Source organism: Typopeltis vanoorti, chromosome 16 (assembly GCF_054136105.1).
Source record: "Typopeltis vanoorti isolate ZY-2024b chromosome 16, IOZ_Tvanoo_1.0, whole genome shotgun sequence".
Lineage (NCBI taxonomy): Eukaryota > Metazoa > Arthropoda > Arachnida > Uropygi > Thelyphonidae > Typopeltis > Typopeltis vanoorti.
The window spans coordinates 86,549,194-86,569,171 of NC_143564.1; the positions used below are offsets into that span (position 1 = coordinate 86,549,194).

Sequence of the window (19,978 nt, forward strand, 5' to 3'; positions counted from 1 at the left end):
ACTATTGAGATTACTGGGCGACAGTATATCTGTAATAATAATAAGCACAACTGAAGGAACATCCCGCGAACCCATCCTATTCATTGCGAACGCTCACGTTGGAAGATTAAAATGTTAATCACTCACTGTACGAGCTCAGATGAGTCGCTATGAGTTTTTTCAAATTTTGTGAGATCATAAACTTCTGTTGAATCTTGTTGCTAAAAGCGTAGTAATTGAAGATTGCTGTACTTGAAGTAATGTGATACGGGGGAAAAATTAACTTAATTTTTGACATTGTTTTATAATAAAGTGTATCGTGATACACTTTATTATAAAAAGTGTATCGTGATACACTTTATTGGAATATTTTACTCTTCCAGCGAATTTTGCTCCGAAAAAATTGCATTGCACGACCTGTCATTATCCTAAATACAGCATCACTCGTCGCTCCAACTTTGGTTAGAGTGCCTACAAACAATTTTTCTATTTAATACAGCATTATTGAATACTGAATAATATATTCGTATTAACGCCAATGTGATTTCATTGATCAAATTAAATAATTACATATTGACAACGGAAATAAACTTTTCATGCCTCTGGCCAGCTTTCCTTTACTCTGAATAGACCTGGTAAGATTTCATATTTTCACCTTATATTTTATATGCAATATACAAATTAGGCTTTTGCCAAAAATGGTGTAAAAAGTATGGTAACTTCTGCAACCTGTCGGGTGTCATCTTTAATGTCTGCTTAAGGGTTCAAATCGGACTTTCCCAAGCTCGCTCTTTCTCGGCAGGGAGTATACAGCTAATTTAAAACATCGATGTTTAAAACCTAACATAAGCTCTGTCCTGTTTCTCTACTCTTAATTAAATGTGACCACCTGTCCATTTGTCTTATTTAAAGTGGTCTATTCTGTAAGTAGCGGTGCAATATAAGAAGCATTTTCATGAACAAGAAGGCGTAGCATATCTGGCATATATCGTTCCGGGCACTTGTAAGGACACTCAAAACGTCTCTTGTCCATACTAGGAGAATCGGCTGCAAACCATTACCGAAATCAGTTTGGATAATGCATTTGACTCTCGCATTCTCCTCACTCCAATCAGAAAAATTGGCATGATTTGTCGCTACACATCCTGGACTTCATACGGATAGTCATTTTCTTTACATTAGTATATAGTCTCCTCTGTTGATTACTGTGATTATGTTTAGCGTATTTTGCCGCTGTCCCGGGATAAAAAGTAAGACTTAAGTGTACTACTAACCAGGATTCCAGTATACTCTTGAGGTCTCTTAACTCATCTCATATGGAGGTGGTACGGTTTTTCATCCCGCAAAACAGGCACACTGGCCAACACACAGTTTAGTCACAACATGCTAGCCTTACAGCCTTAACTCAAACAATCGAAATAGCTCTGTAGCTTAGTTGGTATCGACGGAAACTTGGATTTTTTTTATTCTGCAAAAAAAAAAAAAAAAAAAAAAAAATTCAGCAAATGCTCACAATTATGACAAACATTGGCCTTATTTCTTTGTATAAGGAAATAAGGCCAATGTTTTTTTCAGAAACCGTAATTCAGAAACACCAACTGTAAACTAGTTATGTTGCAACTGGAGGGCCACGTGCAGCCCTGTCATGTCCCAATGCAATCGCTTTACTGTTATATACATACATAATGATAATTTAATAAAATTTTCGCTTCCGAACTACTGAGCCTGACACACGGTTCGTTTGGAAAGGCACTCGAGTTGTCGCCAGGATTTTCGTCGTGAACTACGAGTATATTATATTATAATTCTGATACTTCGAGGCTAGCGTATTTATAATTTTGTGATTTTTTTAACACCGTTATATCGACTGATCGATAAGGAATAACGAACCAAATATAAAAATAATTACAAATTATATCTTATTCATATGTATACGAATAGAGGAAAGCGCTGTCCTTGCTTTTGATCTTGTTCACACGTTCTTCAGTCATAATTTCCATCCGCTGACGTTTTCGCACATTTGCACGTATATTCTACAAATATATGCGATTTTTTTTTTTTTTTTTTTTTTTTTTTTTTTTTTTTTCGGAATCTAAACCGTCGTGGCGACAGTTGTAGATGCCGCAGCAACTCATCCGCTGCTTGCATTGGTCTAGATACGAACCATACATGTATTTTACTTGATAAATGACAAGTAAAAGACATTTGGTGTACCCCGCCGAAGATTAAGTGCAGTCTGAATCCTCTGGGAAAAACTTAACATCAAAGCAGTTTGACGTAACTGCTACAGCTTCTTGATAAGCTTCAGTGTTTTAGATTTTCCTGTCTGTTGATACTGCAAGCTCACTCGCCCATTTTCTAAAATAAACTCCATTAACCGCTTTGCGGTTATTTAGAATTACTACCGAAACAGTCAACGTTATTGGAGCCAGTGTTCTTCCGACCGTTTGTTTTCATGATGAAAATTTTCTCTCTCCCCTCATATAACATCACCTAACTCGCCTTCAGTTGAAAAACCCCTTATAAATGTTCGTGTCTCCTGGTCTTTCCGACCAGAACATATCGTCAATATCGAATGAACTTCGGAGTACCTCCCTCACCCCCAAGATGCAAGGGTATAGGCGTTTTGTGTTTGTAGACGGTTCGAATAATGACTTGAGAAGCATGTGCTGCTGACAGAAACATAACTTGCGTAGCAAGATATCGGTTATTCAGAAGATATTCATTAGTTTCACCCAATATCTTTGAGTAGGAAGTATGTTGTTTTGGAGTAGATAATACTTGTCCTTTGCTATATTTACATAAAGGTTGTCTGTTTATCATGGAGGATTCCTCAGACTCCTCTTCGCATGAATACCCTTATATCTGACCATTTTACAGCTAAACATTTAGCTGCAGAACACATGCTCTTCCCATTTCAGTCTGAAGGAGCATTGGGTAACTATTTTTATTGGGACTCGTGATGCTCATAGAGCAAGGACCGAATTGTGGCCCACTGGAACATCGTTACCCTTCAAATAGGCTCATCAGTGATAATTTTTTTTCCGTTGGGCGTAAGGTCTGCTTATGATAATAGTTAACCGTGACAGAACGCTATATATGATGATGTTTTCTGCAAATCTGATAGTTGGCATCTTTGTTTAATTCACTGATATTGATTATATATCTGTTCTGCAGAAGTGTCTTTTATTTTTTTCCCGTCAGCCCCCATATTGCTATAGATTATCTCCAGATAATGATGAAAAGTAACGAGAGAAAATGCAACTTATCCTTTCGCAATGAGTATAAAAAGAGCAAAATGTCACTCGATTTTCAGACTGATCACATTTGGTTGATATTAGAATACATGTAGGTCTCGGTTTATTCTCCTACCACTCCTCATTACCGTGCAGCTAAAAATAAATTTAGTTCCGACAGCTTGAGCCATCAATTCAAATAATCATGGATGGTCTGACTCTCTGCCCAAAATATGAGACATACCCCATGTGAATGGAATCAGCTACTAACATGCTAACGATGCAAGTGGCACTAGTTAAAAACAGTATAATACTATCTGAAGACAGTAATTGCATTCGTGTGTGAATGACAGTGGTCATGGCATGAGTCATTTTGAACAAGAGATGATAGTAGGGACTCGAGACCCAATGGGCTGGTAAGGGCATCTTGGAAACCATTGCTAGGTTAACTACGTGCAGCATTGTACCGAATATGTTAAGAATGACGTGATAAACAGAAAACATTAACTCAGCATAAGGCATATGTGGGAAGGAACAACTGATCGATGCGAGAGGAAGATGAAATCTTGTAGACGAACTACAAGCGGCTTCTGAGAAATTGGACCAAAAAACAAATATTGCACACCAGCGTACTGAAAAAAAGATTGCATGGGGTGATAAGCTTGGTTCTTGTTAGATACTAACGGAAGGACAAAGGTACGGCGATAACAAGCAGCCATGGATCCGGCTGTCACAACAGTACTCTGAATGCGGTCGCGTAACGGACGTTTTTTATTTTGCTCGTGATGCTCACAGAGCAAGGACCGAATTGTGGCCCACTGGAACATCGTTATCCTTCAGATAGACTCATCAGTGATAAAGATTTATCTGTTGGACACTTGAAAAGAATCAAGGGAGGGGGGGGGAAGCGTTACAGATTGCGTTTCTACCTGGAATGGATACAGCGACTTCAGTATACCTCCTTATCGGATCTCAGTCCCATCGAGTATCACTGATGTGGTAGCACTACGAAATATTCGTCAGAGATAATTACTATCATTAATTTTATATGAGAGATTGCGATGAATCACTTCCCTTTTTCTGGCAGCATTAGAGTATTTTGTTATATGCCATCAGCTATATTAACTTATTCATTAATGTAAATGAAGTAAACAAATCATGTTTCAGTTTATGTAGTAGAAACTGTAGAAACAGAAGCATGGACAATATACAAACAATGTATTATCAGAAGATATTGTGGGAGACCACAAATACCTATCACTTTGCCTTGAAAGCATTCAGCGTTGGAGTATCCACATACTAGGATTTCATGAAGTAAGAATTTAAAGCAAAGTGACGTCTGCCTAGGTTAACCTAGTGGATGACAAACGTTCTCCAACCAACTATTGCTGGTTCGAATAATATGCCATGAAAGTTTGCGAGTCGTCAGGTAGTAGATGAATTTCATCACCGTGTGAAACCACCACTACGCTTACTGGAGATCTGAACTTCGATGCTTTTGGTTTCTAGAACAAAGTTCCTTGATTGTTTAATCCTTAGCACATCAACAGTAGCAATACTAATGTGCTCTAGGTTTACAACCTTTCGTAGGCGAGATTCACGCGCCCAAAAAAAGGACACAGCTCCGGAATTTCATAGTAAGCGGTTTGACTTTATAAAAAAAAAAAATACATTCTGATTTCAGTATGTAGTCGTAATTGTTTTCTCTTTAAATGTCTTCCGCTTATTTTAAAAAAAAAATAAAATAGGTGAGAATTTTTTTTTTTTTTTTCAGTGAGATACTCTTCTGCTGACTGTGGTTGATCGATAGACGCATGTATTTATTATTGCAAAACCAAACTGAATTTTAAAAAAATATATGGAGATTTCCTGCCGGAAATATGCTGTGAAAAATGCAATTAAAACTATTAAGGAGATTAATTATGGGGCGGGGGAACGGGTAAATGCTTAGTGACTCATCCTGATAATGTCTTTCACATATGCTATTATTTTTTTATTATTATTATTTTTTGGAGCGAAATATTTTGTATACCCAGCAGGTGGGGGAATGAAGGATGTTGGAGGGAGTGAAGAGCTGACATGAAAAAATTTCCTTCAGGCTAGTAACTCTTGAACATAGGTCTTGTTTGTGCGGTAGTTGGTGAGGCCTGACCACTGTGGGAAAGTGAAGCCAACCAATTGATGTCTGCAGGCAAAATAGCTAACTGCTCATTTTCAAAAGGTATCATCTCCCTGTTTCAGATCGATTGATATATATTCATAAATTAAAATATTCAATCCTTCTATTGTTAAGGGTTGGAAGAAAATTTTTCTTATGAAAGGCTTATTCAAATTTTCTATAGAAAGTTTGACAGTACACTGTCATTTTTCTAGCTTACGCTAATTATATTTGTAATTTTTAAAGATGATATAAACTGTGCTTGCATTCATAATGACAGTTATCTCTAAATAGCTGGTGTCTCAGTAGTCCCTCCCTGCTTCCCACCACACACTTCCTAGAAAAAATCTCTCTCTCGGCTAATGATTCGCCCGTTTCTCTTGCTTCATGCAAGAAAGTAGAATTCATAACCATTGAAGCTTGCTTTACGTCCGAAAACATTCTTTTATCCGTGCGAATTCAAAATTGAAATAAATTTTGTCAGTAGCTCCTCCCTTTGTATATAGGGCTGCAGTCACTGATATTTAAAAATTACTCGCCAGATGTATCCCAGCATTACCATGACCATAACGTCCACTAGTATGATATTAATGGATACTGTAAATATCATATACGCCTAGCTATTTTTCGTATTATTTATGCAGGATCTTGATCAAGGGCTTCCTAGCAAATTGCCATCTTATGGTCTGCCTTCCATCATTTCAGTTGTTTTTCTCTCGAGCCATTCACTGCATATGATAGAGCGCGTTCGTCAGATTTTTCTGTCAATGAAGGTGTTCCTCCTGACTTACTTCAACCACCCTCTTATCCCATTCACGGTTCTACTAATTGCCCTCTGCATTCCTATTACTCATGACAAACCTTAGTGTTCAAATATGAGGCTTTAAAATGCTGCGTACTGTAATCTTCATGCTTTCCTGCTATGAATGCGACCAGGTTGTCATGATTTGAACCTAGATCTTCTCCCTTACCTTTGATAAGGTTCTCAACAGTCAAGAGCAGATTTCTCTTCTCGGACTACCCTTAACCTTTCTTGGCCTAACCACATTACTTCTATAGAATCTTGGACTTCCAAAAAGCATTTGTAATTTTTTTTTTTTCTTTTAAGACATTTCTTTTCATCAGTTCAGCTGATAACTGCATGCAAAATTCCACCTTCTCCGGAATTGGAGAGGTGCTGTCTCCCAATGATTCAGTTTTCCACACTGTGCCTCTATAGATATTTTCATATATGCTGTTCAGAAGAACTCATCATCCATCAAGCCCTCTCCCCCTTTTCTGTTAAACACACAATACCAGTAGCATCTACCCGACATCCTTTTACAGTTAAAATGCTGACTCGCAAAACTTGCTACTACCGTTCATCTTTCATTCCATCTACTTCTGTTCTGTGGGACATTCTTTGCCAATGAAGTATTCCTTAAAGACTACAAGCTCTAGTTCCTCAAATATAAAATCAGATTGCTTTTCTCTTGTATGCAGAGTGAATTATACCATCTCAATCTGAGATTTCTAACAGATCTTTTCCCAGAACGCTGTATGTTCTGTAATGGTGAATGAGTTTTGTGAGGTTGATATATCGCGCAGGTGAGTTAGTGGTATACAATAACTTTTATTTCTTTTTCTTTCCCGGGCTTGAATTTTGATATTACCAGAATTTGTCAAGCCATCTTCATTATGTTTTAAATCTAGCTATTTTGAGTAACAATGTTGCAAGAGTCAAATTATCTGCAGTTCATAATCGAAGAACTGCCTTTATACCATTGCTGTAATAATGAATAATATCACTATATAAGAACGCCTTTACGAAACTCACCTTCATGATTTTTTCGGGATAATTTCTTACTTGTTAGGTAGCTGCTGGCTATGCGGTCATGGCCCGGTTCATTTGTAATTGGTCTTTCTATAAAGAGATGGTCAATTGCGGATGTCCTAAAATCTGATCTTCATGTCATGAAAGAAGATCTAATCCCATATTCACCAAAAGTATTTTGATAAAAATGCTATTAGGCATAATCATGCAAACTGTCTGATGTTAAATATCACCCACTTAGAAAAACTGATGAAATTGTACGAAAGCCTTTTCAAAAGTTTATAATAACGATACTGAAAGAAGATATTAAACAACCATTTTTCTTTCGTATCCTAATATTTTGAAATAAGAACCTAGAAGGCTTCACTTTGCCTAACGTTTTGCTTATCAATAGTCGAATTCACGCATCTATCGAAAGTTGACTTATTTGAAGTACAACTCACCAACTTGAGACTGTTACAGAATCAAGAATAGAGTTTTTGTCTAATCTGATGAAAACCAGCAATTCGGAACAGTCGTCAAGCCAGCGAAACCATAATCAAAAGCTTTAATGAATAGAGGAACATACAGTGTCCAGGGTAGAATCCATGACTTGTAAGAAATGAATTACTAAGGTAACTCCGATGTTAAACCTTGTATTCTCATGAACTCTGATCATTTTTGAAAGTCAAGTTTTCACAATATTTGGGATATGAAAGAATAGATAATACATAGCTTTGACAGCAACTTGAAACTTTCTTGGCCCGTCCTTCAACAGTTTTGAAACTGGCTCACCTCCTCTAAATTTAGTGCTTGTAATAGATATTTTTCTCTGAGTGTGTGTTCATATGATTGTAGTGATAGAATTGAGATGAATTTTGCGTCAATGTAAAATTGTGTTAAACTTAGAAATCAACTGATCTAAAGCCTTTCATATATTGTCGTGAACACACGCGCACGGTTCTGTGGCATGTAAATTGCTTTCAAGTGGTTTATATCTTTTTTTTTTTTTTAACTTAAAAAAAAAAAAAAGTCCTTTACAGATAGGTTAAAAGATGATATCACGATTATGCCTCTCGAAATAAAGCCATTGTGAAAATTAAGTTGTTGCTTTCCGGCAGAGCATCTTGGTGAACTGTTGTTACTATTGGATATTTCATATGAATGTTTGCCAGATAGTATCTCCAAATTAAGCACAATTCTGCGATAATAAAAACTAAATGGTATTAACATAATGTAAAAGTCTTACAATTCCCCTCCATATTCAAATCTTGCTGTATCAAGGTCGTCATAGTAACGTTCATTGGCAATGCGCCAAGCTATATTGGCTCATATATTTATTCTCATATATCATCCAGCCCACGCCTGATCATCATTCGTTGAACTTAAAAAGGCCTTTCTGGCTTGCTTACATCATTTTCTGGGAAACAATAGTGCAGAAATTCGTGTAAACAAGATAATAAAAAATAACTAGGTATATATTACAGATTTCACTGAACACTGCACATGTGAACAAATTAATGAAAAATCTAATTTTTCTTCTCCTTCAGCTTCTGTTATTATTTATGTGATACGTCCGAAGAGTCCAAGAATTTATCGCGGGAGGACACCACACACCGACCGTCTACACTATTTAATTCTCCATCAACGCACAGAACATCTATCCGCTATCATGTTCATTAAAACCAAATCGTTGGATCAGCGCGCGCGCACACACACACACAGGCGGGGGACGATATTTGTAAACATGGCATGTAATGTAGAGGAAAATAAGCAAATTGCTATTAAATAAGTAATTAACTGGTATCAAAAAGAAAAACTTGTTTTCAGAGCTGTGTTTAAAAAATAAAAACAATATGATAATGATAATCTTAGCACATTATATAACGTATTAGGGAACGAGTTAAGTTTATCAAGCAAAAGTAATTATTACTGGCACTCACGTCTTTAAAATTGTTCGGCAGAAAATAGTGCGCATGTTTCAGTTGTCATTCACTCTTTTCCCTCAACAGGTTTTGGCGCCAAGGAGTTGCACGCATCATCACACGTAGCACAAAGGTTACGCTGGTCCGCTTGTTGGCACATTTTCTGTGACTGTTACGATGTAATTGCTACAAAACTGTTAATTTTGTCACTATTTTCTCGTTACGGGTAGCTGAGGTCCTACACAAACATCTCGTATGGGAAATTATCGTCGAGATTCGTTTTGAACTTGAGGGAAATTGAGAACCGAAAGAAGAAACAATCAAAACATCTAATATAGAATATAGCCAAATACAAATTTAATATTTTTATTTAAAAAAAAAAAAAAAAATCTAAGACCCACGGTGTTTCGCTCCCTCAATGAACGACGAAACCAAATAATGGGATCTAAGTTTCCAGGTATTCTGAGTAAATTATGAATGATGGAAAGATAATATTCCTTATTTTTAAAATAGTGGTTAAACATTATATGAACGAAAAGATTATATAGGATAACGGGCGTAAAAAAATAACCGAACTGTTACTTCCTACACATGCTAGCCACGAATTAGAAACCTTTATGCAAATACACGTTAAAGTCACTTACGCAGCATATAATACTCGGTCACGTGCGTCATCACGTGTTCTACTCAAATATTCAAGAATGTTGCTGTCAGTAATCGTCAATATGTGTTGATCACAATGGGAAAAAACAAAGGATCTTTCGGAGTTCAATAAAGGACTTATTGTGTATATCCGTCTGGAGCCACGATTTTTAAAACAGCAGAGCTGACTTGTTTCTGAAAGATGAAAATATCCCGAGTATGTTGAATCAGTGGGAAAATATTCCACTTGCTTGGCTAAGAGGCGTAACTGTGGTCCTAAGACAGTCTGTCAGGAATGAGATAGTCGTCTGAGAAGGCTTGTGCAGCAATTGACCAAAGCGTTTAATGAAGGCTGTTCCCGACCGATATCTCACCGAACTATGCGCAGGGAATTGAAGAGGATCGGTATTGAGAGTCGCATGCCTATACAGAAACCACTGATTTCTGCGAAGAACTGGAAAGGTCGTCTACAGTGGTGTTAAGAACACCGTGGCTGGAAAAAAGTCATGTGGTCCGACTAGTCATTGTACACCTTGTTCTGTACCAATGGTAGGCAGAGAGTTTGGCGGGAGCACTATGAAACAATGAACCCAGCTTGTCTTGTAAACAACTCAAGGTTCTGAAGGTGGTATCATGGTGTGGAACATGTTTTGTTGGTAACGGGCGTAAAAACGGGACGGGTCCCCTGATATTGCTGGAAGGTCGGGTATCCAAGAAATATATGAACATTGTTGCCGATTAAGTCCATCGACTTTAGCGAGCATGACAGCAACTTCCATCTTTCCTGCCACTACAAAGCCCGACTCCGAGTCCTATTGAGAATGTACGGGACATGTTATAAAAACAGATCCGAGAGCAAAGTTCTCTTCCGTGAAATCTGTGCCAGTTAATGGACTGTGGTGAACGCTTGTTATGTTGTAGACGTAGATGCAATCCAACACTTTGTGGAATCTATGCTAAACCGCATATGTGTTGTAAATATGACTAAAAGAGGTCCAACGCGGTATTAAATAAAAGTTCCTAATTCAGGCCCCTGTGTATAAGACTACTTTCATTTCGTTGTAACTTTTTCATTAGATACAAACCACAACACAGAAAAACTACAAACGTCTAATCGCAATTAGGAGTACTTTCTAAATGGTTCATGTTAAAATGATTCGTTCGCTTCATGTCTTATCTAGTAATTTGACAATCTACTTGTTTTCTCGGCTATGGTCTTATCATTTAACCAATACTTTCTGTTCTTGTCTTGGTTACGGTTTAGCCTATGATAGAATAACCTCCGTAGACTGTTTGACATGCCTCATGATAATCTGGACTGAATGAATGCAGATAAAATTGACTTTAAATGCCCCCTTCCATAATGTCATCCATCGAGGAAAATCGGTTCTGGGCTCCACAATCTGTATATTTCTTCTTAAAACCCATTCCTTCTCTGTATTCACATCACTCTTTCAGGCGATGTATTCCATGCACCCTCAGGAAAAAACCTCCCTTTTTCAAACTGTTCCCTTTTGTAAGTTAGTGAGTGGTCCTTGACCGTTGTTCTATCCTTTGGATGATATCCCCACCGTCCATCTAGTAAAATATCTTTCAACAACTTTTACGTCTCCATGCTATCATCCCTCCCTGTTGACGAAATTCTGCAGATTACTGGATTTCATGCTCTCCTCAGTCGACATTCATCTCACTATTGTTACCGCCTTTGTACATTCTCCGGCTTGTATGAATTACTGCTGTTTACCGATTTTAGTTACTATTAAAAAAAAAAAATAAAAAAAAAATTATTCTCCGATATTTACAAAAAATAAAATAAAATAAAATAAACATCGAATAATTTTATAGCCCTTGTCCCGCAATTTATTAAACCTAGCTTAATATTGAAGTGTTAGCAAAGGAAATAGACTTTGGATCAACCAATTAGTGATACACATACATATTTATTCCTCTTAAAATAAAGCTAAAGGCCTTGCGGTGTTTAGTTTATAATGAGGAACCGTGTCTTGTTCACAAATAAAGGCAGCAGCAGCAGTTTGTGTATTTGAAAACGTTCTGGGCCTTTGAGATTGCGATATGTACCACGGTTTCCTACGAATAACATGGCAAGTGAGACATTTTGAGTAGATATTTTCATTGTGTGGACGCAGTCTTCAGGCCCTTGATTTCGTCGAAAGCAGTCTCTCCCCACGCACACTGTTTAGCAATAATTATTTGATGGCTGTGGACGAAAATAAAATATAGTAGTGCAAAACTGCTTTCAATGAAATCAGGAGCCTGACAGCTGCTTCTCCACAATGGGAATATTGTGCAGCTCTTGCAAATATCATGAGGATGTTGAATCGAAATATCTTATTACTTCGAGTAATAGTACATACTCTCCATTAGTCCTTGATTAATACAATGCTAATATCTTAAATTGATCCTTTGTTTTCCTATGAAGTTCACATTACTTAATTTTCCCTTTTTTTTTTTTTTTATGACAAGCTTTAGAAACTCGGAGCTATATAAGCATGTCCTTTCTGAAGCGTCCAAGTGTATAGCAAAGACTGTCGAAGACTTAACATGCTCTAAGAGGAATTTGCTTCAGTTCATTAATGAATTGTCAGGTTATAACAGGATTGTAATTCATCCGTTCTCCACCTTATTATTGGTTTCTCTTGACGGATTTTCTTCAGTGGCCAGTACTGGAATTATAATTTCTACCTTCTAAAATAGGTTAATTTAACCATTTAAGTCATTGAAACTGACTCCCACTAAGTGTTGCTAATTTGGGCTTTGATTTTCAGCAACTTTTTAGGATAATATTTGAATGCCTCAAGACATTTACTTTCCATTTTCACTTAATGCAAATTATACATTGCATTATACGATGCGCAAGTCTTGTTTCTTTTTAAAAATAGACTTCATACGTTTTATTTAGCTTGGGCATGTGTCGTAATGTCTTAAATTAGATGCATTCTTTACTCCGGATTTTTATATTACATAACTGGACTTTCTCTTCTCGCCTTTCGAAATGAACATTTATCGTGACTTCTGATCTTTAATACATGTTGTATAATTTGGCAGTGTTCAAGAGTTTATAAGTGTTCAAGAGAATCCCCAGCAGGTGATTCTCTTGAACACTTTTCCTGTCATTGGACCCAAATCGGACGACGAATACACATTTTTGACATACACTCGCTTCATGTCCTCAGTTTAATTGTAAACAACTGTGTTCCGTAATTCTGTTTTACTCATGATGTGCTAACACCATATTTGATACTTCGAACTCGCAGCTGGATATGTTGCTGTTCTGACGGTATAATCACGCATGTTTTGAATTGGAAGAAAGAGAATCTTAAGAAAACAATCTGTATACTGTGAGAAGAGTTAAGCTAACGCGTTGATAACCAAAGCAGCCGTGGTTAGAGCTACTTTGGTTAGCCTATGGCTTGAGCTGAGTTTGGAGAACGAAGAACGCTAATCATTCCCTTTGATTAAATCAGCAGCTGTTCCTCTGTGTTATAATAGCTGACTAATTATTGTGGGGGGGGGTACCCGTGCATCACACAGAATGGGAGGAGCTGAACTATACTTCCGGATAAATCTACTTTTTTTTTGCGGGTTTATACTTTCGGAGGAATTGTATCACTTTAAGTCTGTCGAGAGGATCTCTGAAAATAGACAAAGTATTCAAACTTAGATATGTTTCCTTAGCGACGATGCTTCTTATCCCTTTACCCATATGTAAATGATACGGTCTACTTGGATATAAATATTGTTTACTCCTACGTATAACTGTAATGTGGTATTCAAGGTGGCCAACAACTAGCGAAAAATAGAAATCGATTGACAGATCATTTGATATAATTTCCTCTTAAATAGGCTTTTATGGTTTTGTATGAATTAACATATATGAACATGTATCATTCTTTTAAAATGCGCATTTTCATTAATAAGGGATTGGATTTAAATGCTAACTGTAAAAAAGTTGTATTATTGCGAATATGCCAGAAGGAAATGAGTGTACTGTTGACAAAAAGTTTGGTCTGTTGTATTGGAATGTGACTTGTATTCACAGAAGTTAGCTTGCTGTGAAATCAAACATGAGTGTCTTTTGTTACCTGACTAATGCTAAATATTGATTTGAAAATTGAGCTATACTGACTGGTTTTATTGTATTAGCTTCTGTGATGTTAGTAGAAATACAGAAAAGTGATTAAAGTGTTTTTAAATTACATTAAAGCTTAAGTATTTGTAGCGACATCCGAATGTTTCTGTGTGTACACACACACGTGATTCTGAATGTAAATATGAACTCTTTGGTTATCATAGTTCTGTATCTGTATGCGAGTGAAAAGAAGAGTATTAAATATCTTACTTGAAGAGAAATGATACTTGTAGAGTATCATTTCTCTTGCATTAATCCAAATTATAAAGCCTTCTTGGAATTAACCCTAACGAAATTTAAAGATATCAAATGAGGTTAGCATGTATCGATGAAGTAACACTACAAAAAAAAAAAGCGCGACAACTGTATATTGTCTTATAGTTAATTGATGTATCGTTGATCGTAATGAAACCTTTACTCGTATTGCAACAGAAATACATAAAAAATCATAATAGGGAATATTCGAATGAAGAGAGAAGAACCAGAACGTACTCTGTATGATTATAGTAATATCTGACTCTCAGGTTAAAAGTTACCTACATTAACTTTTACATATGTATATTCGTGGTGTTTGAAAGTGTTATTTCATTCCTTGGGTAAATATTACATTCTGTTAAAAGATAAAACAGAATTTGAAAATCGTCTTGATGCTCTTTAATATTACAAAATTGTGCATTGCTTCGATCCGCGTTTGTCTAGCAGTGGTATTGTACCATGGATGGGTTAAGAGTGAGATAATCCGGAAACCCTGTTTTAGTGACCAAACATGCAACTTTTTTCAAACCCCTTAAGTTTATCAGCAAGCAGGGCGATAGTTTCACTGGACAATAAAAGTATTCTACCACCTAAAGACATTCACCAACATCCATGCCCACTGTTGATTCCATGCGTTAGTTGGAAAACAGATATGTGATAACGCAAGCTGGTAGAATAACTTAATATTACCGCCTTAAACGATTATTATTCTGGTTAGTTCCTTAGACTCGTATGCTTTTTATATTTGTAGCAACGCACGTCCAAATTTTCCTATTTAGTGAACCCATTTCGAAATGTATATTCAGAATATAGTTAAGCTTTGTGTGTGTGTGCATGGGCGCATTTAATATATGTTCTTGGTTTTCTGTTGTATGCGGTGAATGTGAATTAAGTAAAAAATGTTTGTTGGCAGAAGCGCAATTGCCATGCTGCAGAATCCCAAATGTAAAGTCTGGAGAAGTTAGAGGACAAATATTCTTAGTCTCAAAGGGCCGTCAAAGGCTTGTTGCGGGAAAGCCACTTCTTGTGGAATTTTTCAAAGTATAGTAAATAATACGGAAAACATTTAAATGACCTTTAAGTTTTTTAAAAAAATAATTAGTCAAAAAGCTATAGCATGTTGAGAAGACTATTCCTCTCATCAGTGAATTAGCTACCTTCCATAGTTATCATTCTGCCATTTGTTGACAGTCTTCATTTCTTTCAGTTTTGTAATACTCCAGCAAATTCTTACTTCGACACCTGTATTGGTAGCCGTTGCCTCCGCGTTGTTATACCCTGGGGTATTTTCTGCTTGCACCGGAAGTAAGCGTAACCCCATGCCACTCGGAACGAACGTTGCGTGCTTAAACCTTCCTAAGCTTTTCTGCACGAACAGCCTGCTTGCACGTGATCTCGAGCGACCTCGTGAATGTAGTGAGGTTTCTGTATATGTTCCCTTTTTACCCCTTCACGTTCACAACGCCAAGCAAGTGCTCTTCTTGAGTGGAGAGTGATTTCATTTAAACTGTTAAGCGGAAAGAGGTGAATTTATCTCATTCATTGCACAACTATCAGTTTATTTAAGTTCAGTTTATTATATTATAGTTGCGAGTTAGTTCACTTCCACTGCGTTTTCTTAAATTTCCGTTTTATGAAGTTGTCATGACCATTTAAATCAACAAGAATAGAGGAGGTATAATATATACAGGCTGCTAATTATAGTCAAGGTCTTCTATCACCTGTGGAATTAATGTTTAAAACCAATCATCAGCTTTTCCTAGTCCCAGATCATTCGCTCCCTTTCAGCATTTTTGATAGAAAAAGCAGTTCAAATGGAGTGCGAGTCGCTTCTTTTGCTTTGATAAGGCAAATTCATTTTGTTTCGGGTGTTATATATTTTCACTTAGATTAAGTGTCTATTATAACAGTGTTAGATAAAACGAATTCTTGTATTCATTGACTTCTTTAAAAGTAGAAATTGTACATTCAAGTGTGCCTCTTGTTAGCCGTTACGTATTTGAAACATCGATTATAATAAATCATTTATAGTTCTAACATTAAAAATTATCATATCTCGTAAACGAAGCTAGTCGCTTTTGATTTTAAAAAGAGTAAGGTGACAGTCATGGATTATTTGTGGCACTGCGTTCTTCTGCTATAAGCTTGGTGTGCGTTTTTGATGGATAGTTTGTACAATTCACAACTGGAGGTTTTTTTTTGTTGTTGCCTTGTTTGTATATTTACATCGCACATATACATGCGAGCTTTCATGTGCTTCGTTCCATTTTTCTTTCTGAGATTTCATAGCTACTTCCTGACTGATACAAGTCAATCTTGGCTTTGATATTCTTATTCCAGATGGTCAATAAGTATTATACCAAGAATTCGGCCATTAATTCACAACGACAGTTGTTTATTTTTCTTAGAGTCGGATAAGGAAGTTAAGGGAATCCTGCGACTGTTTTTGTAGAAATTCATTCGTACTGTTGATGAATATCAGTGACTGGTATAAGGAATGAAATAATAAACAGGATGGGGTATTTTTAGGTCTTGCTACGAAGATAAATGAATGTCGAATTAATTAAAAATGGTTGTTCTTCCTGATTTCCTCATGCGTCTTCAGACTATCGTAATACTTGTCAGTATTACGATACATGGAAAGTGAAACTCACCTATCCTTACTGTTTTATTATGGGCATAGTTGGTAGCAAAATAGTTCGATATTGCGGATCCAGCTTCACTAGTCTTCAAAAATCCCATTTGATTAACTGTGTCATGAATCAATTATTGTATGAAATTTTTTTAATTATCTCAAGCACAGAGGGTTGGTAGAACCTGTAGCACATTTAGTGCTAACGTGTGGACAACGTTAGAAGTTTAACATAAGCTGAAGAATTTACAGCATAGTTAGGCAAGCGCAGGAAGCTCACTATAAAATAAAAATAAACTTTGCATTGTTAAATATTTGTATATCAGTATACTGTAGTATTATCTGATTTGTTTCTGTATTATCGATGACATTTTCTAATTATTTCTGTTTAAGGCATGCAGCATAAGTATTAATTCTTCACCCATTCAGCTGCTGTATAAGGGGTTTCTTATTGTAAACATAGAATAAAATCTCTAAGACGGTGTACGTTGTAATCTACTTTCCGTAAATAGTTTGTATTTCATCCCTCCCTGTTGTAAGAAACATGTCATTTAAACACCACAAGATTTCATGTTTATTAATTAAATCTTTAAAAAGAAAATTAATGTTTTTTTTTTCTTGCAAAAGACATTTGTCTTCAGCAAAACAATGTACTGATTTTTATGATCAGACCTTCAGGTATTTCATTGGTATATTATTATAGACTACGTATATTATGTTGTGTAGATCGTTAGAATAGGCTGCATTTATCGTTATAGTTTGATGAAACCATTTAATGCCATTGGAAAGAATATTTATAACCCGATTATTGCTGTCTAAAAGTATGCTATATATCTTCGAAAAAATATACATTTTAAATTTAGGTTATTCACTGCTGGAGGAACGATAAAATGTGAGAGAGGTAGAAAGATTTTTTATTTAAAAAAAATTAACTTACTCCAATCTGGTAGAAGACGCGAAACCCAAGCTTGTGACTGTGCCGAAAACCGATAGGTAACCTGCTTGCAGCGATCGGATACCATACGGATACTAGTGTTAGGACTCCCATTGCCGCGAGCCACCAGCGATGCACCTGCACATAAGCGTTTGATGACAGCGATGAAGATGACATTGTGCAGTATCTAGCGAAGTGCATGGCCACTGAGAGCGACTAGTCACCTTACTAGTCTTCCAAAAAGTCAGTTGGCCGTCACTGCTCTACAACCTGTGGTTGTGCGTAAACTACTACAAAGCGGAAGGGTGGGCACTCACGAGCGACGGACAGTTTACTCCTCGCGGCGAACAGTGGCGGCGTCACGTTGGGAACTTTCCCAGACTCGTGCTCCGTACGTTTGACATCAGCCCAACTTACGCACTCATTCACCTTCCTCTTGAGCAGTTGTACTACGCGATTATTTATAAGTGACTCACTCATGAATGACACTCGCCAGGACTATTATGCTCTGTAGTGGGGGTGCAGGTAGGTTGACTGGAGGGACTACGATCTCGTGAAACTTAACTTACCTGTCCTGTTTGTACGTGCATACATGCACGCACGCACGAAGGCCTACTTGACAGGTAGGTTAGAAAGGAACGCGTCTCAAATCTTGGATCTCCCCACACTTTAGGTGCAAGTAGTAAAATGATTGTGATGAATGCATGCACCTGTAAGCCTGTAAACATCATCACTATTACCGGATTAGTAAGATTCAGTATAGGAGAACCTTGCCAGCCGTAATTCTCTTTTAAGAGGTCAATCTGTATGTATAAACTAGTTTTTTGTTTAGTTCGTGTCCCTGACCCCCATTTCTTTTTAATCTAGTTGATTCGACGAAAAAGTTAAATTATGATATAAAAACAAAGTTTCATTAATCCTGCAGTTTTTGTGCCTTACAGGCATCGAAGTGACCGAGAAGTAATTATATAATTTCTTTATTTTAAAATAACTAGTCCCCACTTAATTTGCATATTAATCAACAAACTAATTTTAATTTGACAATAAGCAACAACTGTATACTTCCATTCCGGATAAAAGCCTTTGCGAATGATTTTCTATCATTGTTCTTAATTTTGAATTACACGTTTTAAATCTGTTTCCAACGTGAAAATTTTTCACTTGGAAAATTATTTTGTTTCGGAGTGATCAGAAATGACTACTAAAATGTAGTCATTTCTGATCACTCCGAAACAAAAAAAATTAGTATTTTCATTAAAATATGAAAAGATTACTTTTTTTTTATGTAGACTGTGTGAAACGCTTAGCATTAAATCTTGGGAAGTCACTCTCCTCACCCACAAAACATTCAGAGCGTCAGGGGAACACGCAGTTTGAATAAGCTGTTATATTCGCCTTAGTTGCCTTGATATTATTCTGGAAAAAAAAATTATGCATCCTGTTCTCGACACAATCTTGAAAGCGTTCAGTTCTTTTTAGCTAAAGGTGGCTTACAGCCTCAATAGAAGTGGTATGAATTGTCATTCGGAAAACTCGGGTTTTCCCGTAGAAAAACACATACGCCGGCCGGAGAGCAGGCGCTAATGCATGCAGCTGATGGCTATGATTCGCCTCGTATATTCATAAACACTCCTGTGTGTGTGTAATGCCGAGATCATCGCTAGTGACAGTGATATACAGAGAACTTTACTTACTAAGAAAATTTTATTGTGAAAGGCATTCCTGCTCTGAGAGCAATTAAAGTGCACATAAAGAAATGAGTACATTTTGAATAATTCACGACATTGTCATCCTGTTGAATTAGGCATTTGTTCGACTTAATGAATCTGTACCATCTACACTCTTGTAAATCATTGTCATGCCAAATAGCTAGATTTTTCGAAGCTCAGGTTCCAATCCTCAAGAGTCTATCACTCATGTATCTAAACACGGAGCATTTCCATGGTTTAAGCGAGGCGTGTTTTTTTTTTTTTTTTTTTTTTCCTCGGTTTAGGTGGATGGTGTTGTCAGAGACGTTGGGAAATGTTCTACTGTTCATACATTCGGTGTCTAATAGCGGCATGCCTTTGAGAAACGAAATATTCGTTTCCACACAAGATCCTGGGTTTTTCACATCGGAAAACAGACAACAATTGAGTACTATATCCAGTTTTTAAAGAACATTGCATCATGCTCCCAGTTTTCCTGCGTGCTGATCTCAACAGCCAAACCTATCATTATCAAATCGCAAGCGGAAGGTTCTAGCTGTTTCTGTTAATTCCTTACGCATGGTGAA

General features: G+C 36.7%; 2 protein-coding genes across 2 annotated transcripts in view; one reads left to right on the forward strand and one right to left on the reverse strand.

Moving 5' to 3' along the window:
* The window catches only part of LOC150098172 (elongation factor-like GTPase 1), a 451,514-nt gene that overhangs the window by 341,265 nt on the left and 90,271 nt on the right, over positions 1-19,978 (forward strand). The gene's annotated exons all lie outside the window — the stretch shown is intronic.
* The window catches only part of aos (protein argos), a 78,639-nt gene that overhangs the window by 7,660 nt on the left and 51,001 nt on the right, over positions 1-19,978 (reverse strand). The window contains exon 3 of the mRNA XM_090406600.1: positions 18,273-18,566. Within this exon, the coding sequence (XP_090262726.1) occupies positions 18,273-18,566 (294 nt within the window). The remainder of the gene's footprint in view (positions 1-18,272; positions 18,567-19,978) is intronic.